General features: G+C 40.5%; 1 protein-coding gene across 4 annotated transcripts in view; it reads right to left on the bottom strand.

Moving 5' to 3' along the window:
* LOC125453648 (anosmin-1) overlaps positions 1–22,772 on the bottom strand; it is a 209,486-nt gene that overhangs the window by 36,003 nt on the left and 150,711 nt on the right. For all 4 annotated transcript variants that reach the window (XM_048533481.2, XM_048533483.1, XM_048533480.2 and 1 more), the window contains 3 exons: positions 21,706–21,768; positions 20,918–21,140; positions 5,353–5,537 (listed from right to left, as the gene is read on the bottom strand). In XM_048533481.2, coding sequence (XP_048389438.2) covers positions 5,353–5,537; positions 20,918–21,140; positions 21,706–21,768 — 471 coding nt within the window. The remainder of the gene's footprint in view (positions 1–5,352; positions 5,538–20,917; positions 21,141–21,705; positions 21,769–22,772) is intronic.

Here is a 22,772-nt window from a genome sequence, read left to right as displayed (position 1 = left end):
TCACAGGTCATCATGGTTCTGAACATGGCCAATGTAGCAAAGTGATTTACTAGTTACTCATTAGTGTGCTTGCAATTCAATATCATGCATAATACAGCCCTGAATATTGTGGGACAGCAACTTATCGAATGAAGTAAAATAAAACAAAGAATTGCAGATGCTGGAGATATGAAATAAAAACAGAACGTGTTCGATAAACTCAGCAGGTTTGTAAATATTTCAAGTCCAATGACCCTTTGTTAGAACTGTGTGTCCACTGTATCTCTAGCTGAGGTGTCTGCTTCATAAAGACAAAACAAGGTAAAGGAGAGATGCTATGAGGATCCAGGTAGGTTCGAAGTGAGTGAGTGGTTGGAGAGCAGGCACATAGCCCAGAAACGCAGCCTGGTCTCAACCACGAACTGGGCGCATGCCCCTGAGCACAAAATGTCCTTGCTGCAGCTCTACAATGATAGCTGCTGCGTCAGCCCATGGTACCACACTGGAGTGCAGAATCATCCCATAGATAGATCACAATTGTGGCATGAGGGTTCTTTGAGGCTGGCACAGATCAGACACAGTTGCCTCTGGACTTCGTTGCATGTGGTTACTGCCCTTGCAGTGTGCCCTGAGATGTTCATTCTTGGTCTGCAACATGGAAGTCCTTTGGAGCAAGTGGCGAGCTGAAGTAGTCAGGTACCTGTGGTTCTGACTTCCATGTCAAGAATTTTCAGTATCCCAGATAACAAGGTGTAGAGCTGGATGAACACAGCAGGCCAAGCAACATCAGAGGAGCAGGAACGCTGACGCTTCAGGCCTAGACCCTTCTTCAGAAATGGGGGGTGGGGAAGGGGGTTCTGAAATAAATAGGGAGAGAGGGGGAGGTGCATAGAAGATGGATAGAGGAAAAGATAGGTGGAGAGGAGACAGACAGGTCAAAGAGGTGGGGATGGAGCCAGTAAAGGTGAGTGTATGTGAGGAGTCAGGGAGGGCAGACAGGTCAAGGGGGCGGGATCCTGTTTGTTTCAGTATCCTGTTAGCTTGCAGGGGTGCTACGATAGAATGGTACAGATTAATGTGGTAAACTCTGCTGCTAATAAGGTTATTGACAAATAATAATCCCCCTTAACATGCAACTTGCCTCCGTCTAATGAGAAACTGTCTTTGATATCAGGTACTTAGTGAAAAAATGTGGTGAATGGTTCCCAGCTCCAAGATAGGCATTGCTGGACGTCTCATGTGATTCTGACACATTTCCTGCCATAGCACACAATCTCCAGGCCCCTATTCCACTCAGACTTCTGTTCCTGCCATGGCTGGTTTAACTCAGGCAAAATAAACTTGATTTTACATGAGGGTGGTATTACTTAGCCCTGGTGGGCTTCAAGCTTATGTATATGTACATAAGGCATTCCAAACACTCACAAATCTTGGTTGGAATATGAAAGTCAGGAAATCACTGAATGATAGACAATAGACAATTGGTGCAGGAGTAGGCCATTCAGCCCTTCGAGCCAGCACCACCATTCATTATGATCATGGCTGATCATCCACCATCAGCATCCTGTTCCTGCCTTATCCCCATAACCCATGATTCCACTGATGCCTCAGTTATACAGAGCCTTGGTCAGATCCACACCTGAGGTTTTGTTCATTTTAACTTCTACTGAACCTCAAGAAAGGTTTATTGGCTTTAAAAGAAAATTTTGCATTTATATAAGCCTTTCAAACATTTTATAGTCTATTAAGTCTGTTTCAAATGCAGTCACTGTTGCAATGTAGCAATTGTGCTATAACCAATTTACACTCAGACATCTGCCACAAACTGCAAGGTGATAATGACCACAGACATTGCTTTTGTGATGCTGATTGAGGAATAAACATTGACCACACATCTACAGATCTGCATTAGGTGTGGCACAGTTGATGGTTCTCTCACCTTAGCATTACAAGTTTCCACATTCAAAACCCATTCAAGGGCCTGGATTCTTGCAGTTGCAGAAACTGTGCGAAGCTTCCAAAATAACAGGCTGGTCCTGAAAGCTCCAGAGACCATAAGATATAGGAGAAAAATTAGGCCATCTAGCCCATGGGGTCTGCTCCACTATTCAATTGTGGTTGATAGGTTTCCCAACCCCATTCTCCTGTCTTCTCCCCATATGTTTTGACTCTCTTATTAACCAAGTACCATCTGTCTTGAATACAATCAATAACTTGGCCTCCACAGCATTCTACAGCAAAAATCTATAGATTTGCTATCCTCTGGCTACAGAAATTCATTCTCCTCTCAGTTATAAAGCATTGTTCCTTCATTATGAGTCTGTGCCTTGGCTCCTGGTCTCTCCTACTGGAGGAAACATCTTCTCCCTGTCCACTGCATCCAGGCCTCTCAATATTCTGAGTTTCTATGAGATCCCGCTCATTCCTCTAAACTCCATTGAGTGCAGGCTCAGGGTTCTCAACTACTCCTCATCTGACAAGCCCTTCATCTCTGGGATCATTCTTGTGAACCTCCTCTGGACCCCCTCGAAAGTCAGCAGATGCTTCCTTAAATATAGGGCTAAATGTTCACAATATTCTAAAGGCGGTCTGACCAGAGCCTTATACAACCTTAGCAGTACATCTCAGCTGTTGTATTCTAGGCCTCTTGAAATGAATGTAATATCACATTTGCCTTCCATACTGCCACCTAAACCTTTATATTAACCTTAAGAGAATCCTGAACTAGGACTCCCAAGTCCTTTGGTGCTTCAGATTTCTGAAGCTTTACTGCACTTAGAAAATAGTCTATGCCTCTATTCTTCCTACCAAAGTGCATAACTTCACAGTTTCCCACATTGCATTCCATGCGCCACCTCTTTGCCCAGTCTCCTAACCTTCCAAGTCCTTCTGCAGCCTCCCCATTTCTCAATACTACCTTTTCTTCCACCTATCTCTGTGTTATCTGCTAACTTGGCAGGAATTCCTTAGTTCTTCTGTCCTGATTCCCCATTCCATTTCTGACAGATATGAATTTTGCCAGTAAGAGACAGGGGCCAAAGTATGATTCATATATGATAGAGACATAAACTCAATAGTGTGAGCTTAAATAGAAACCATTTTGGCTGTCACAAGAATCTTAATTCCATTGTGTGGCAGTCATGAATTTTTAAAGTAGATATAAATGTCTTTGAAGGGTAGGTGGGGACTGAATGATGTGAAGTTATTTTTTTTTAAAAATGAGAAAAAAGGCTGCAACTGTCAGTTATGGATAAAACGCTACTCTAGCCATTTCAAAATTGTTTTGTTAACATCTCCCTATGGTGTTTTATGAAAGCTTGGCTAATTTCCAAAGTCTACAAATATCTCAGTTGGGGGTGGGGGTTTCTAATTTCATTCATAAATTGACAGTTTAAAAAGACCATTTAAAAAATTGTTCTCTTGATGCGGCGTATGAATAGAATAGAAATTTGTTTTTATAAGAGATTTGAGATTTGACAGGTTTGAATGGGCTTTGATGAAGGGTCTAGGCCCGAAACGTCAGCTTTTGTGCTCCTGAGATGCTGCTTGGCCTGCTGTGTTCATCCAGCTCCACACTTTGTTATTTCAAAAGTAGGAGTTGTTTTGATATAAATGAATCCTGTTATACAATGATAATTCGTCTTTGTGTGGCTCCTGAGGTCTGGCAAGATAGTGTGGAAAGCCATTGCGTGGAGTTACTGGAGGCTAGAGTGATTAAGTGGTGACCATTTAAGGAGAAGGTTGTCATATATTCTCAGGTAAAATTAGAGAAACAAGATGTTAGGAAGATAATAGGCCGCTTCTCACAGTGAACACTTGTTCAAAACAACCATTTGTGTCCATTCCTAGTTAAAAGATATTCTTGACATGCTGATAGCAGCGACAAGTGCTTTTAGCAATTTTCGATGAGGTCCGGAAGGCAAATAATGTTACAATACAATCATAATAAAGTCCTAGAGAACTAAGGTAGATTATTCATCAGCTTACCCACGCCATCCATGTCACCTCCTACTTCCTACACTTCCATTCACACCCGCTTTGTTGGGTGAAAACATTCCATTTGAGCTCCTTTCTACTGAGGCAGGTCCAGCGAGTTAGAAATTCTTTATTCCCTTACTCTATCACAAAACGTCACTGGCAAGGCCAGCATTTACTGCCCATTCGTAACTGTCTTTGAAAATTCCCCGACTCGAGTTATCCATCTTGGTAGCAAGTTATCTGGGTTGACCCACACTCCACCACACCAAACACCGAGTCCCACTCACCTCCCGTCCGACAAGCCTACAGCCAACTATTAGAGACAGAACCACAGCCTGTCCTGCATCTATAACTTGCCGGGGGTGAGCTAACTTAGTGGCTAGTGGGACTTCTGCCCCTCAGTGGCAAGAAATCCCACTTGCAGGAGCTGTCAGCCAATCCAATTGTGGTAGCTGCTGCTGGTATTGCAACTTGCTCCAGGATGAAGTTTCCACGGATCCCCTAACCCAGGGAAGTCACATAGCACTCCATCTTCCATTCCGTCATTGAACATGTATGTTATAGTTGGGCACAGTAATATTGGGTTGATTGTGCTTTTAGTTTCTTTTAATTATTTATTTACATATGGTGAACGGGCTGCTAATTTCACAGCCACTTTTCCTGCCCCACCCTTTTTAAGGTTAAGAGCTTGATGTTGATGGTTATGGTTGGTGGGGGTGCATCAGTCTCCCATTTTATGTGCCTCCATGACAAAATCTCCAGCTGAGATATGTTGTACCTAGGCCCTGGACTGGGACGTGGACCTTTCACAACACCACATGACCGAGAGGCAAGTGTGCTACTAACCACAGCTGACACATAAGAGTTACAGTGCAGCTTGACTGGAATGATTTGCTAGAGTTTAAGAACATATCATGAGATTCGGTTATCTGAACTTGGCCTATATCCCCTTGAGTTCAGGTGGTCGATGCATGACCTAAATGCGGTATTTTAATTGCTTTTGGGATTTATTAGGGGTAGATATAGGGAAACTATTTACTGTGGTGGAGGAATCCATAACAAGAAAACATAATCTCAAAATACAATTAAAACCAATAAGGAGCAGAGTCAAAAAGAATTTTTACACATGAAGTGTGGGAGAAATCTGGTATTTGCTTCCCCAAATAACTTTGTGCTACGAAAATTAAAAATTAGGAGCAGGAGTAGGCCCATCGACCCCTCTAGCCTGTCCTATCATTCACTTATCTCATGGTCAATCTCCACTTTCTCTCTTACCCCAATGGCCTTTAACTCCATTGACAGTCAAGAATCCATGCACCTCTGCCTTCACTGAAATTTTCAAGCAATGATTATTATTTGAGTGTAATATTAATCTGGTTCATGAGTATCACTGACCTGTGCTACCGTTTGCCAGTGAGATGCATCATCTTCACTCGGGTGGATGCCATAGTTCCATCTTCGCTGTACTACGTAGATAACTGGCTCAACAGAAATGTTGAACTTTGATGACCATTTGATCTCCAGATTTCCAGTTGGCAACTCCACAAAACTTAGTTCCTTTCTGGGCTTCAGTGGGACACCTGTATCAGAGGGCACCATTGGGGACTATCATCATAGCAGTTAAAGAATACAGATAGTAATGCAGAAGACATTTACGTTTGTATAGAATGAAAGACAAATAAAAGACTACACATAACATTTTTTCAAAAGATGAAATTTTAAAAAGACACCAGAGAAATGCTGACTTTTTTAAATATTTTAATATTAATATTATATTATTAATATTATATTAATAATATTTGTAGCTGAGCTTCTCATGCAACATTTTCTCAGATTGACAAGGCTCAAGAACCATGTAGTGAATTAAATACCAGCCAAAATCTTTGCTTTTTCTTCTTAAATATCTCTACACAAGTTCCCAACTATACTCTAAGAAACTCTGATCTGTCAGAGCACGTAGTGAAAACATAATTGACTAAGTCAGTAGAAACATATCACAAGGATATTACTTTAGTAGTTAAACAGAATAGCAATGTGTATTTGTATAGCACCTCTAATGTTCTAGGTGCAAATATTCTAAGTTATATGGTTATATAAAAGTGTGGCCAAACTTTGGAAGAATTGAGCAACAGTATGTTGAAAGAGGTCAGGATTGAGAGACTTTTGAAGGTTGGAAGATAATAAATATACAGGGCATTTACAGAAAAAGTCCCAAATGAAAGAAAGCGCTGGTGATAGAACTGAAAGAAGAGTACCTAGGATTCAGATAGGAAAGTCTTACACAGTGTGATCACTGTATGAAGCTCATCCAGCCCACGGATACACAGATAAGGAAGCAAAAGGTAATTTTTTTCTCACACAGGAGACCTACAGAGGGAGGATAGGATGCTGCTGGGCAAAAAGGTACAACATTGCCACCGTGAGTCACTTCATACTTCAAGAATCATAGTGAACCATGACCTGAAGAATACCACAGAACATTGGGAGTATACAACAGTTCTCTGTTACCTCAGGAACCGAGCAGCAAGTGTTAGGTCTACTGTTGGGTGAAATTTTACTTTCAAGCAGCAACAGTTGAACATGCACTACCATTGTTCTCCTCTTCCTCAAGCTACATCTTGGGCATTTTTTTCTTCTCGCTGAGCATGGCAGGTCATTATGCATCTTCCAGAAAAATGGATATGCTTTTTCAATTATTTTAGCCTAGATTTTCCAACAACCAGACAGCCGGTATTCCGTCGTGAAATCCACATTGTAGCAGACATCAAATGAATTGTCTGGGAAATTGGATTTTCCATTGGGCAATTCCTCAACACATTCAACCCTCCAAAAGTTTTCATTTAAATCAGAGAATATGGAGGGTTCTGATGCAATTAAGTGCATAGTTACTTAAGAAAAATTAGACAATGAAATACATAGCCTAACTCCTGACCAGCTTTTCAATGGATGCCATACTTATCATGCACATCTTCGACTATACCTCTGAGATCACTTACATGTCCCAGACCCTGAACTGACACCCCAGGAACCCAACACCCCCACCACACCACTAGACCTAATGCTCTCCTTCGTTCCTTGGTGGATCTATCTCCCTTTTCGCCCTCTGGCAACCTATCCACACCCATGGTATCCTACCCTCTGGCACTTTACCCCTACCCATTTGGCAACCTACCACTACCTACGTGATATCCTAGACACCTGACACCATACGATCTAACCTCCTACCCCTAACCACCACTTGGCATCCCACTCATCTGGCACACTGCCACTACCCAGTTTACACCATACTTACTTGGCACCTGAGCTCACACTAATGCATTTACCTTTTATCTACTGCTATCAAAGAGGTTGTCTTTGATTTTGGACGTTTACATTTCAGATAATGGCAGCTGACTAAAGGGGTTTGCAGTTTGTCTTCCCCCAATTGCTCTGCACCATGAGAGAACTGTCAGAATGCAAGTACCACTCTGCCTTTGTGAAGGAGCGCCGATCATGATGACCTGTCAGAAATGTGGACCACTCTCCCTTCACAAAAAAGGTTAGAGATTGCTCTCCTCAGAAAATCTCACCCAATGTCATTTTTCTCACAGTCTCTAGAAAGCTTTCAGTGCACTAAATGTCATTCTGAATGATGATCCTGTCCTCTCACATGTCACATTGTAAACATATAGTTGGAGCCGATGGAGAACTGCACAACAAGGCCATAATTCTCTACTGAAGTTAATAACCCCATCCTGGAATAATTTCTAAGAAAATAAATGGGCAACTATAATGTCCTTAAAATATGGGTGTTTTGATCACTTTCTGCAACTCACCATCAATGACTTAAGGATGACTGCTGTGAAAAGATCACAAGGTTGCAGTCAATTCATAGAATCCTAGAATCCCTACAGCATGGAAACAGGCAATTCGGTCCATAGAGTTCGCACTGAACAGCATCACCTGGACCCACACCCCCGCTGTATCCCTGTAGTCCAACATTTCCCAAGGCTAAATCAACCTAGCCTGCACATCCCTGGACACTGTGGGCAGTTCAGCATGGCCAATGCACTTAACCTGCACGTCCCTCGAGAGTAGGAGGAAACCCACGCAGACGCAGGGAGAATGTGCAAACTCCACACAGAGAGTCACCCAAGGCTGGAATCAAACCTGAGTCCCTGGCACAGTGAGGCAGCAAATGATAACCACTCAGCCTGTGTGTATGTTCCGCTGCTGCAGAATGTTGGAAAATTTGAATACATTCTCCGACCTATTATTTATAGCTGTGGGTGATATTATTGTGTGGTTGAAAAAGATACAACAGTTCACCCATGTCTTCTCATGTTACTCATTTCCATCTCCATTACCAGTACACCAATAAAATAGCACTTGTGTTTATAATATTGTGTGGCCTGAAAGAGGTGAATTTCCTTTTCATCTATTCTAATCCTCTGCCAATGATTCTTTCCACTGCCTCACCAGCTTACAGTGGAGATCCTTCACAAGATGTGAAATGAAAGATAAGTGTGATACTGTTTTTAGGTTTGTCTTCAATCAATAAGTTCTGAACAAGTTAAAGAAACAATGAGCCCACAGTCTGGGCATTGAATTATGTTAGCATTTCCAGTATGAGGATGAATTTTTGGAAGAGTCAGCAACACCATACTAATTTAGTCTAAACTAAGCTGTATGAGTGAGGAGTGGTGGTGCAGAGGTAATGACATTTTACTAGTAATCCAGAACTCCAGGCTAACGCTCAGGGGATAAGGATTTGAATCCCACCACAACAGGTGGTGAAATTTGAAGTCAATAAAAGTCTGAATTAATAGTTAGCCTCATGGAGACCATGTGAACACTGTCAATTGTCAAACTAGCCAGCAACAGAGATACCCTATGAACAAATAAAGAAAATACACAAAATAATTTCACTCCAGTTGCCACGGTAAACTCAAATGAATGTGGCAGTGACGTACAAATGTTACTGGACTAGTAATCCAGAGACCCAGGATATTACTCCAGAAAATTGAACTCAAACAGAACCGAAGAGAAAGTAAGTTCAATAGATATGAAATAAAAGGCTGTTTTTTTTAAATATGATCATGGAACTACCAATTTGTTGTAAAGGTTGTTCTGATGTAAGGCCATTGACACAAAATATTAATTCCATTTTTATTTCCACACTACTGCCACACCTGCTGAATGTTTTCACCATGTTCTGCTTTTATTTCAGATTTCCAACATTGACAGTATTTCTGCTTATTATTTGGTTGTAAAAACTCATTCAATTCACTAATGCCCTTCAGGAGAGGAAATCTACTATCCTCACGCAGACTGGGCTAGGAGTGTCTCTGGACTAAAAGCAATGTGTTTGACTCTAAATTGCCCTCTGAAATGGCATTGTTAACTATTTAATGGTTCATGGCTCAAAACCACTTCTTCAAAGACAATTAGGGTCAGTGTTAAATGCTCAGTTTGCCAAAGCTATTCAGTTCCCAATATCTCCCAAGAGCAGATTTTAAAATTTGCACTCTTATAGAGAACGTCAAGCTATGCATTAAAGTTATACCACATATACTGAAGTTACAATACTATAAGAACTTTTAAAGAATATAATTGTACAATATTTCACCAGAATACGTATCAAACTGCAAGCAGCTTAGAGGTGAGGTTAAAACATTTACAAGAGGAGATCTGATTTTCGACTGACTTTTTTATGATTTGTGACGGACATTAGCATTCAGTTCACTTACAATTATAAACTGCACTTCAAGCAAGATAACTGTCTGAAGGTGATTTTTTAATCATGTTACCCTTCCTGTCAAACTGAATCATAGCCTTCAAGTTTAACTGCAATTTGCTTGTGAAAATATGGCACTTCTGTCTTTTTTAAATTAGAATTTATTTACTTCATTTACTCGAAGTAACAGCTCTCTGTGTTTAATTGTGGCCAGGTGTTCTTTAGAAATACTCAGAGCGCAGACCATTGCCTATTTCAGTGACTGTGTATTTCAGCAAGTGTAAATTCCAATTGAATCCCAGGGCTAGATTCTGGAACCTAACTGTGATTCTTTGTTCTTTGCAGTTACGTCATAAGTAAACTTAAATCACTGTAACTCGCCTGTTGAGCCTGTGGTTAAAAACACCATCCAGTGCCCTACCAAACCACACAAACCACACTGTCAAAGCTTGCATTCCCACATAGAAGTTGGCTGATTCCAACTGGCTTGGAAGATCAATTGACAATAGTACCCTAACGACTGGCAACAACAGTTAAAAACAGGATGAAGAGAAGCAACTTGTACTGGAATGGTAGGTAAGTTAGTGGATAATTAACCATTGTGCTTTAAGGTCGATTTGAATCTCTTCCCATTAGAGATAGACAATTGGGTATATAGTTTGAAGTGCACCAGTCTACATCTAAGATGGGGCAACACAAGGGCAAACACCTTTATGAACTACTACAACAGAAATGCTGAATGAATGTTTTCCTCTGCTTCCACAGGCCACAGGAGCAAGTTGAACAATCTCAAAAAGTTACATGTTTAAGAGCAAACTGCATTAGAAGAGCTAATGGGGAGGTCTTAGCAAACCACATGGCTGCTGGACAAATAAACCAAAGGCCCAGGAAATGTTTTGAGTATCTATGTTTGAATCCCACCATGGAACATTTTGGAATTTGAATTAATAACAAACAAATCAAACAAAGTAAAAGTCAAATGAAATTATTCTCAATTGTCATAAAGAAACTCCACTGGGTTCACTAACGTCCATCTGGAAATCTGGTGTTCTCATCCAATCTGGTCGACTTGTGACCCCAGATCCACAGCAATGTGAATGATTCTTAACTGCCCTCTGTAATGGCCTACCCCACTACTCAGATTGTATCAAATTACTAAAAAGCTTCAACTGAACAAAATCAGATGGAATAGTCAGCATTGACCTTGATAGCAGAAGAGAAAGCAACGAACACAGCCCTGCTAACACCTGCAAGGATCCCCTTATTAACTTCTGGGTCTAGTGTCAAGAAAGGAACATCTGTCTCACAGACTAGTCAAGCAATAGTTTGACATCACAGCATCATATCTCACAGATAACGTCCCAGACACCACCAGCAGATTGGACCCGGCAGAGGTGAAGACACAGCAGTATCGTGTCAGAGGGACCTTGGGAGTACTCAAAATTGACTCTGGCTCCGATGAAGTCAAACAGCATCAGATCAAACATTGACGAGGAAACCTCTTGTTGAGTTCCATATGCTCCACCAACCCAAAAACACCCCATCAACTTCAAGCTAATGAATCAGAACTGTTCCATATTGAGCACAACTTGGAGTAAGAACTGAGATTGGTAAAGGGTGCAGAATTATTCCGAGTAGGAGACTTCATAGCCTACCCCCAAGAGCGACTCATCAGCACTCCTACCAAGCTGGTCAATTCCTAAAGGACACAACTGCTAGATTGGGTCTATCATAGCTGGTGAGGAAATCAAAAAGGAAAACAAAATTACCTTACCAATCTACCCTTCACAGAGGCTTCTGTCCATTACAGTAGCAGTAGGAGTAACCAGCACAGTCCTAACAGAGACAAAATCCTGTCTTCACATTGTGAAAACCCTCCATTGTATTGTGGGTTACTATGCCTGTGTTAAACAGAATTGATTTTGTAAATACTTAACACCCAGCATGGGTTCATGAAGGGAAGGTCATGCTTAACTAATTTGGTGGAATTCTTTCAGGACATAACTTGCATTGTAGACATGGGGAACCTGTAGATGTGGTGTATCTGGATTTCCAGAAGGCATTTGACAAGGTGCCACACCAAAGGCTGCAACATAAGATAAAGTTGCATGGCATTACAGGTAATGTATTGGCATAGACAAAGGATTGGTTGACCAGTAGAAAGCAAAGAGTAGGGGTATATGGGTGTTTTTCTAGTTGGCAGTCAGTGGCTAGTGGTGATCCTCAGGGATCAGTGTTGGGACCGCAATTGTTTACAATTTACACTGATGATTTGGAGTTGGGGACTAAGTGTGCTGTGTCAAAATTTGCAGATGACACTAAGGTGAGTGGTAGAGCAAAGTGTGCAGAAGACACTGAAAGGCTGCAGAGGGATCTAGATAGTCTAAGTAAGTGGGCAAAGGTCTGGCAGATGGAGTACAATGTTGATAAGTATGAGGTCATCCATTTTGGTGGGAATAACAGCAAAATGGGCTATGTTTTAAATGGTAAAAAACTGCAGCATGCTGCTGTGCAGAGGGACTTGGGTGTCCTTGTGCATGAATCACTAAAAGTAGGATTGCAGGTGCAGCAGGTAATTAAAAAGGCAAATGGAATTTTGTCTGTCATTGCTAGAGGGATGGAGTTTAAAAACAGGGACGCTATGCTGCAGCTGTATAGGGTCCTGGTGAGGCCACACCTGGAGTTTTGGTCACCTTATTTGAAAGGAGATATACTAGCACTGGAGGGGGTGCAGAGGAGATTCACTCAGTTGGTTCCAATGTTGAGAGGTTGGATTATGAGGAGAGACTGAGTAGGCTGGGATTATACTCATTGGAATTCAGAAGAATGAGGGGAGATCTTATAGAAACATGTAAGATTATGAAGAGAACAAATAAAGTGGGGGCAGGGAGGTTGTTTCCACTAGCAGGTGAAACTAAGACTAGTGAAGTGGTTGAAGCTACCTCACAGAATGTTTCTAAGGCAAGGCTAGATAAATTTTTGAACAGTAAAGGAATTGAGGGTTATGGTGAGCGGGCCGGTAAGTGGAGCTGAGTCTCAAAGATCAGCTATGGTCTTATTAAATGGCGGGGCAGGCTCGAGGGGCCAGATGGTCTATTCCTGCTTCTAGTTCTTATATTCTTACATTCTTAACTCAAGACTGGGCATCCATTAGGTGCTGTAAGGCAGCAGCAACAAAATTGTACTTAAACACAATCTGCAACTTCATGGCCTGGCTATCCCCCAATCTACAAATACCATCAAACTCAGTGATTCACCATGTTTCATTGAAGAGTTCAGGAGAGTGTACCAGGAACAGCATCAGCCATCCCTAAAAATGAGGTGTCAACCTAGGAAAACTCCAAAACTTACGTAACAAACAGTGTAAACAGAAAGTGATAGGCAGTGTTAAATAATTCCACAGCCAACAGATCAGATCTAAGCTCTTCGGTTCTGCCATATCCCAATGTGAATGATGGTGAACAACTTAACAACTCATTGGAGAAGTACGTTCCCCAAATATATTCAGCTTCAATGATGGGGAAACGCCGCACGTTTGTGCAAAATGTGAGGCTGAAGCATTTGCAACAATCTCCAGCCAGAGGTGCCAACTGGGTGCTCCGATACTGCCGCATCAAGATGTCCTCAGATTCACAAATGCCAGTCTTCAGACAATTTGATTCATTCCATGTGATACAAAGTCACAGCTGAAGGCATTGGATACTGTGAAGCCTATGGGCTCTGGCAATATTCTGGCCTCTCAACTGAAGAAACAAGCTCCAGAACAAGCTGCATCCTAGCCTAGCCAATCCATAATATCTATAAAAGTTACATCAACTCATTGGCCTATTGTGCTCTATGTGCTAAAAGCAGGATAAATGCAATTTGACCAACCATTTTACTATCAATCTACTCTCAATCATCAGCAAAATGTTGGATGGTTTCCTCAATAGTACTATCAAGCAGCACCTGCTGAGCAATAACCTGCTCACTGGCTCTCGGTTTGGGTTCCCTCAGGGCCACTCAGCTCTTGACCTCATTATGGCCTTGGTTCACGCATGGATAAAAGAACCGAATTCAAAAGGTGAGGGGAGAGGATCAGCCCTTGATACAAAGGTTGCATTTGACTGAGTGTGACATCAAGGACCTCTAGCAAACCTGAAGTCAATAAGAATCAGGGAAGAAACTCTTCTGCTGGTTGGAGTCATACTGAGCACAAATGAAGATGGTTGTGGTGATTGCAGATTAATCAACTCAATTCTGGGATATTTTCACGGGAGTCCCTCAGGGTAATTTCTGGGGTCCAATCATCTTAAATGCTTCATCAGTGACCTTTCTTCATAATAAGCTCAGAGGTGGAGATGCTCACTGAGATTGCAAAATGTTCCTGACTCCTCAGATAGTGAAGCAGTCTATGTCCAAATGCATCATCACCTGGACCAAATGCAAGATCAGCCTGACAAATGGGATGTAATATTTATGCAACAGAAGTGTCAGGTAATGGCCACGTTCAATAAGAGAGGATCTAACCATTGCCCCTGGACAATCAATGGCATTTCCATCACTGAATCACTCTCAACATCTTGGGGATTAACATTGCCCAGAAGCTGAAATACTATGACTGCAAGAGCACATTAGAGGCTAGCAACCTAGAGGAAGAAACGCAACTCCTGACTTCCCTGTCCACCATCTATGAGGTACAAGTCAAGAGTGCAATAGAATTCTCCCCACTTATTTGGATCAGTGCAGCTCCAACAACACACAAGAAGCTTGACACCATTCAAAACAAAGCAGTCACTTGATTGGCACCAAATTCATAAAAATCACTCCCTCCACTACCAACGTTCAGTAGCAGCAGTGTGAACTATCTGCAAGATGCACTCCAGAAATTTCTCAGAAGGCATCTTCCAAAGCCACAAACACTTCCATCTAGAAGGGCAACAGCAGCAGATACAGGGGAACACCATCACCTGCAAGTTCTTCTCCAAGCCACTCACCATCTTGGAAACAGATCGTTATTCCTTTAGTGTCATTGAGTCAAAGTCCTGGATTTCCCTCCCTAAGGACATTGTGGGTCAACGTAAAGCATGTGTTCTGCAGCAGTTCAAGAAGGTAGCTCACCACAACTTAACAAAGGCAATAAATGCAGACCTTGAAGTGAAACCCTCATCCCATGGATGTTTCAATAAAACATACAGAATGCATTACCACCATATGGCATGCACCTCAGAATTCTGCAGGAGAAAGGTGTTAGTAATGGTAAGTTTCTAAAAAAAATTGGAATCTTTGTTTCTTGAATAGATTGTGAGTTTTAATGGCAACCTTCCCGACAGGAAGGAAATTGAAGTGTTTAGGGAGGCATCTCTAATGACTATTTGCTGATAATAATTAGAGCGGACACAACTGACAGATTTCCAGATGCTAATGGCATCAGGGATATGGGGTAGCATGGAAAAGTGCCCTTCTGGTAGATGATCAGTCATCATCTAATGGAACGGCTGAGCAGGTTTGACGGGCTGAATGGCATCCACCTGTTCCTAACATATGGAGCCTAGCAGCTTCGAAGAACTTGAGTGCACAGCAGGAAGTCAATGAGGCCTGTAACTGACAAGCATTCACTGCTGGAATGGGGAAAATTGGCAGCTTGAGGTGAGCCATAAGCAGAAGCTTGTGATGACAGGAATAGGTAATTGAGGATGAAGTTAATTCTTTTGTTCCTGGTGAGAAAATTGCTGATGGTTCCTATAATAGATTTTCTCAATGCAGTTGGGCTAAGGGCCTTCTCTGAGTCAATTACATATTCTTCAGAAGTATCTGCACCAAGTCACCATGGCATAATCTGTAAGTAGCCACTGTGAAGGCTTCACATCCTACACACACAATCACAATCTCCATTCATCATTCTGAATTATCTGAGATTCCAGAATGTTGAACTGTAAGGCCCATTACTCATCCGTGATCCTGAAATCACCCCACTCTCTGCATTAATCTGAAGCAGCAAGATTACACGACATGAGACCTATATCTTCAAACTTACAAACTTGCAATCTGCATTGCTACAGCTGAGATTACTCATGAAAGTACAAAATTTGCAAAGCCCTGTCTTAAGCCAGAACAGTGTGAACTCTTAGAAATAGCACATATGATTCTAAATTGGCTTCCAACTCTTCAATCTTATCCATCAGCTATTTTAATACAACTGGGCACTGTACCTTTTTGAGAGTCAAACCGGATATTACTGATGCAGTTCATTGCAAGCTATTCTTACATAGTTAATTAAGAGGCACTTAGGACTAATATTAATTCTGTACAAGTGGTCAGGCATAAAAAAGAGTTACAACGATTATCAGCAGAGACAGGTGATGAAGAGATAGTTAAAATGTTAGGGGGTAGAATTTGACTTGAGTAGAAATTATGGAACTTACTGAATTAACAGGGCACTGGGAAATGGAAGCAAGTTCAATGAAAATTGATCAAGACACTGCAATAAAAAAAGCATTTCCTTGTTTGCAACAAACATAGCAGACATGTAAATTGTAAATTCGAAAGTTGCTTTTTGTTTAAGGCATTGAATGATTTAAGCATGGGAATAACATGAGAAGTTATAGAAATAATCATTTCAATTTTGCTTGACATGTCGTCTTGCGTTCTGCCATAACCAAGGTCATCAGGTGTTCTTGGCAATGTGCAAAATATTTTTAACAGCTAAAGCATCAGCCAATATCAATCTGGATGATTCAAATGTGCAAAGACAGTGATTTTGATAAGGGAATTGTGAAGTGCCAAATCTTCTATAACATTGTGTTGCTCCATTTCTTTTTTAAAGGATTTTACTCATCATCTTAGTTTATTTCCAAGACACACTGAGTGTTGATTAAGAAGGAAACAACATCTTCCTGGTTTCATCATAAAAATGTTTCTAATGACGTGGGGAACATCCTGGTACCATTTTAATCCCATCAGTGCGGTTTCAGACAACATCACCTCAAGTTCTCACAGGAGTACAAACCTCTCTCGGCTGCAGGGTAACACATCCCATCTAAAACGTGACGTACTTCATCAATTGGCGCACAGCAATTCTAATTATCGAATATAAGGCACCCAAGTAAAATAACACTGACTTTCTGGGGTGTTTTAAAACACTTAGGAAAATCTTACTCAAACAAATACTGCATTAATCAGACTAACTCTATGAACAAGTTCAGCTTTTTAAAAATACTTTGTCGGTGTCAACACTTTGTAACTTTACAGCTCCACCAGGCTCTTCACCCAGTTTTCTCCCACAAATGAAGCAAAAAAAAGTGCAAAAGTAATTTCTCAAAATTCTGACCATAGGAAATTCTGATGGATGATTTATTAACATTTCATCTGATATCATTTTTATATATTGAAATCTAGCATGTCTTAGTAGTTTTAGAAAGTCTCAGATATAGTAGTTTAAGGTTACAAGGCTGAAGTTCTGATGTACTATTGTACTATTCAATCCCTGGCAGCAACAAGGAGTTACAAGCTAGCAGTTACACTGCAGAAAACTAATACCGGTAGAAGCTGTGAAAGCACTCTTGCAGGCAGCATTATTTTGAAGCACTTTTATTGGTTTTAAATGCTGTTGAATGGAGGGTCTGAAATAAGAGAAGGGCGAGACCCCACATTTGTAAACAACTTTGAAAATAAAAGCAATGCAACACTGCTCATAAAAGCACTACGCAGCTGTATGCAGAAATATAATTGAACAGATTCACTTATCTGCGTATTCAGGTTTATGATAACAAGATCTTGTGTATTTTTCAAAGTAGGAAAGGGACTGTCCCTGAACTGTAGCCAACTGTGTTACCTCAGACAACATCTGAAGAAAACAGATTCGATGATCATTCATGCCACATTGTTTGTAAAACCATGGCTTCACACAAGAAGGCTGCATTATCCATTAATGTAGTGACAATGATTGCATTTCAAATTAATTGATTTGTGAAGCACTTTTAGGCATCCTGAGAAATTTCAATATTTCTTTCATATTAATTAGAGGACCTCATGGTAATTTAAGCCAGAATCCAACTGTTTGGCTGCCTCTGCCATATTCCCTCTTCAATTTGCTAAACTTCCCAAGATTCCCACCTACTTTAGAATTTCTTTTATTCTTTTAATCTTCCACATCATGCCCTCTCTCTGAGGTTAGGTTCTTCACAATGATCATGTGTTTAGCCTTTTCAATGATCTCATCATGTCACAAAAGTGCTTCACAATCAATTGAGTATTTTTTGACTTGAATGAGCCAATACAACAGGAGGTTCAAGCTAAATGAGTGCCAGAATCAAACCTTGAACATTGTTTGTGTTTTCAGGCTCTTGCATTCCTTTAGATTAGTTGTGAAGGGTATATTTACCAACCATGGACCAATCCCCGAAAGGATTTTACCTCACAAGGCTAATTTTCAAAATTGATTTGGTAAATAAATTAATACTATTTTAATCTACATAAGGTATTACTGAAAATTAATAAATGGTTATATTTTAATACGACCATTTCCACTGTGAACAACTTTTCTATTCCATCATGTCTACATAGCTCTCATACAGACACAAATGTCCTTGAAGTAACTGAAATAATTACTGTCTGCAATTAGGTCTTCCAAATATGCGATAAATATTCTGAATGAATTGAAAAACCTCCACTTTTTTTATTTAATAGTGTGACTGTGACCTTCACCCGTGTGGTACAGAATTTTAAAGCGTGCCTATTCCCCCACACTGGAAGTGGGTTTGTGTACTGTCGGGCACATGAGCTGCCAGAGGCACCATGCCACCTCTCAGCCACCTCCAGCAATTTTACGTGGGGCGGGGTCATTTTATGTGAATGATCTTCCAAGCCCATGAAGCAATCGACACCCCATTCTGCCCTGACCATAAATTATCAGGCAGTGAGCAGAAACCGGCAATGGTTCAGAAATCTGACAAGCTACTCTGCTCGAGCTTCAAGAGTAAAAGAGGGAAGTGTGAGTCCACTGTTTTGATCAAAGCCCCTACTCCCCCAGAGCTTCAGGCAACCTCACAGTTCCCATACCCCTGTCTAACCAAGCTCCCAATCTCCGTCAGCCCTCTTTGCCGTGAACCGGGAAAGTGCACCCATTTCCACACCCACTCATGACATCTGGTCATTGGACGTCAAATCCAGTCCAACATGTTTAACACTAAATTCTAAATTGTAAAAAATACAGAGTGCAAATATCCATTTCCCTTTTTAATGGCACTCTCCAATGTCTCTGAATCTTAACTTTCAACAGAGGTTATTAAATTGAGATTTCAAACTGGAAGCTTGTTCTGGAGTCAACTGTTGTGTCTTTCTTGCTACCTTCCTGAACATTACAGAGTCCAAACAACGACTTTTCGTAATCTATATGTCTCCTCTCATCACTTTAAGTACAAGTAGCCATCAAGGAAGCCTACTGTTTGATAATCTAATTGTTTTGAAGTTGGAATTTTTAAAATTCCTTCTGATTAATACACGGATTGTTCAGCCTTGATAACTAGTACTAAGTAATATATCAGATCATATTTTCAAGTGTCCTAATGGAGACTGAGCCAAAGCTGTCTAATTCCCCAAAGTATTTTACTAAATTCCTAAGCTTTGCTTTCCATCCTAATCACAACATAGACCTCTATTGTTCCACATTATTAAAGTCTGCATTGATGGCTGGATTGCTCTGCAACTGAAAAAAATGACCTGAACTCTCGCAAGTTGAAAGGCAAAGTTCCTTAAAAACACCAGGGCGAGCTCTTAGGTGCCTCAATCTCAGCAGAGAGCCATATTCATACAGGGCATGGATCAGAGAATCAGGACTATCATGGTGTTCCCTATCTACATTTCGTTATCTCTTTAAGCATGGCTTCTTACTTAAGTGCAACAGTACAGAATAAAACCTATAAAGTGATTTTAAAACATGAGTTCAACACATCATTATCATTGTTTTTCTGTTACCTCCGCAGGCTGGTGCGTGAGTCATTAATACACACAAGTACACTCATATGACCATAAGATATAGGTGCAAAATTAGGCCATTCAGCCCATTGGCTCTGTTCCGCTATTTGATCAAGGCTGATATGTTTCTCAACCCCATTCTCCAAGCTGAATATTTGCCAGTAAGCTTTTGTGAGTTCTTGGTTATACTTAAGTAAGCATTCATTGATAGTGATATCAGCCTTGAATATAATGTGGCTTACTCCCAGGGAGATGAACCTGCCTTGCATCAAAGGTCAATAGGCTGTAGGTTTGTGCCTATAAATACCACACGATGTTGAGTTGTTAGCTTCAGGTATGTTGTAACTCTCTTTAGAAGGTTAAGTGATGATTTGATTGAAGGTTCCAAGTTATTATAAGGAACTGATACAATAAATACAATGAAATCATTTCCACCGTTTGCAGAGGAGGGAGCTGAATTTCCCTGTGGGGATGCCTCTAGGAAACGGAGTTAGGTCTTTGTCCATCGGCCACTCTTTCAACCCTAAGAGATATGATATGGTCCACAACTTAAAGACAGGCTTTTGGAGTGAAGTTAGGAAACAATTCTTAAATGAAAAGGGTGATATCTTATTCTGCAAATAGTTTTTCGTTCTAGATTAATAGTTGCTTTTTAATGTGATTGAACATTTTTGTTCATATTAGGAGATATGGGAGAAAACTGGGCAAATGAAGTTAGGTCACAGATTAGTCATGATGCCACTGAATGGACTTTAAGGACAGTTTGCCTAGTACAGTTCCTGTGTTCCTATGAGCAAAGGCAGATGGTAGGGCTCAACCCAAATGACTCTTATTCATGTAAATTGCACAAGAGACTAAAACAGACCACTCGTAACAAGTCACTTTTCTATCTAGCAGAGTAAGACACATTAATAGTGCAAGGCAACGTAAAGAGGAGGAGAAAAGATTGGAGCTAAGGGGATGTGGACAGTGAAATCAAAAGATTTGAGATATCAGAACCCAGACAAATAATGCTCATTCTCTTGCCTTACGGATCAATGTCTTAATGAGTTCTTTTTGTTGATATCAAGTTTTGTTTCTTGTTCTATAATAGACTTTGAGACACTTTACAATGTCAAATGTGCTTTGTAAATGATAGAAACTTTGGAAAGACATGATTACAGCAGGGTCTTTAAAGCTGTTCGACTATAATCCTCACAACCTGCAATATTAGTGGGAAACATTTGATATATGGGGCAAACATTTTAATATTTCAGTTAGAATTTTTCAACAAGCAAAGCTGGTGTATACCTCTGAACAGGTTCCGTGGTATTTGACACGTATGGCCACAGCCATTGGAACAGCATTTCTTCAGTCCTGAGCACTCATTATCTACCTCACAGCTTTCAACACAGGCAGCAGCAAAGCCACTGGCCTTCTCTGGAGCTGGGCAGTCACCTTGTTTCACAGACTGGATTGATTTGAGAAACTCACAGCTGGTCAGGCACTCATAGTGTTTCTTTGGAAAGAGAGACTGGAAATTAAATACAAAGAAAGATGCATTTAATGAAAATACTTTGTTTTGTTGCTTATCAAATTATTCCGCACAGGCTGGCATCCATCACCTGGTCACCCTTTATTTACACACAGTCCTTGACTTAAGTACCACCTCATTCAGAGTCAGTGCTGGAGTGTCAGGGTCCCTGACACCCCCTTTTTATGTGTCAGCCAAAGCTTCCTGATTGGACCAGCATAACAGGCCCCATCAGGGAACTCATATTCTATGAGGTCCAGCTGGCTGTCCTTGTTATAATCAGTACAGTTTACATGTTGAAACTCCTGCAAAACCAATCATTCATGTGGTAAACTGCAAGACAGGAGAAATTCTATAATTAATGCACTTGTAGCTACATGTAAAAAAAATTGGTCCCAAGGGACGAAACCTATTGTCCTGTTTTTCCATTTTGGATTGTGATTTCATATCCCTCTTGCTTTTACCACTGGCGTTTAAATTCAGTAACTCACATAGTGAACCAACAATTTGATTTATCTTCAAAGTCAATAATAGCCAAAATAAATCCCCCAAGGATGGACCTTACCTCACACTTGCTTTGGCAGAGAACCTCCTGTAAGTCCCAAGACTCTTTACAGGGCTGCAGGCACTGTAAAGTAGAACAAAGTGCCTATTAGTGTCAAAAGCAAGATCAAAGGAGCAAGATGCATTATAGCCCGTGTCTACCCATACCAGCAGTTCACTGTCATACACTAATACCCTCTTTTATCTAAGTGACAGGAATGATGTCTTTAAAAATTGGCAACACTATTTGAACAGTTGTCAAATCTATTCTGAAACAAGAGAGATAGTGCAATGTTTTCTTTGGCATAGGCATTTCAGTGAAAGAATTATGATGCTTTCAACTTATTAAAATAAACTCGAATAAAATTTACAGTCTTTAAACAAAATGTAGCTGTTACACAAACAGATATTTACATTTTTGCATGCTTGATCAGATGCTGGATATTTCTATGGCCACCCAAAGAGCTGTGGATTTTTAATGTAATGCTAACTCTAACAAAAAGCACAAGGTAAACGGCTATTATATCTGTTTCCAGCCTGAATGAGCTTCATTCATATTAAACAATCATACAGCTACCCTACTACCAACACGTTTACAGAAATAAGGAACCTTACTGACTCAAACAAAATCATCTGGAATGATATCACTTAGGACCAAAGTTAGAAACTGGTAGCTGTTGTTGACAAAGATAAAGCCAATAACTGCTGCTTTATTTATAATACAACATTAACTGTCAAGGACTTCATGTCAAGTGAGTTTAATGCTCTGTGTCTGAACTCCATTCATTGTGGTGTTTGGAGGCCAGCTACAGGGATGAAATGATTGAAACAACAGTTGATCTGATCCAAGATTAAACATCCCCAACAGTTCACACAAAACAAAAAAAAAGGTCTCTTTACTTTCAACTATCTTTATCTGAAGACTAAACTGTTTATTTTTGAAATGTTGCAGCAGATTCTGTATGATGACTGGCCAAAAATAAATATTTTGGCTAAAATCTTGTCAATCCACACATAAGCCCAAACACTTTCAGAAGAAAACATATCTCGTTTGATTCAATAATTATCGAGGCCATTCCATTAATTGTC

Source organism: Stegostoma tigrinum, chromosome 6 (assembly GCF_030684315.1).
Source record: "Stegostoma tigrinum isolate sSteTig4 chromosome 6, sSteTig4.hap1, whole genome shotgun sequence".
Lineage (NCBI taxonomy): Eukaryota > Metazoa > Chordata > Chondrichthyes > Orectolobiformes > Stegostomatidae > Stegostoma > Stegostoma tigrinum.
The sequence above is the reverse complement of the archived record's forward strand: the minus strand, read 5'-3'. Positions and strand labels throughout refer to the sequence as shown.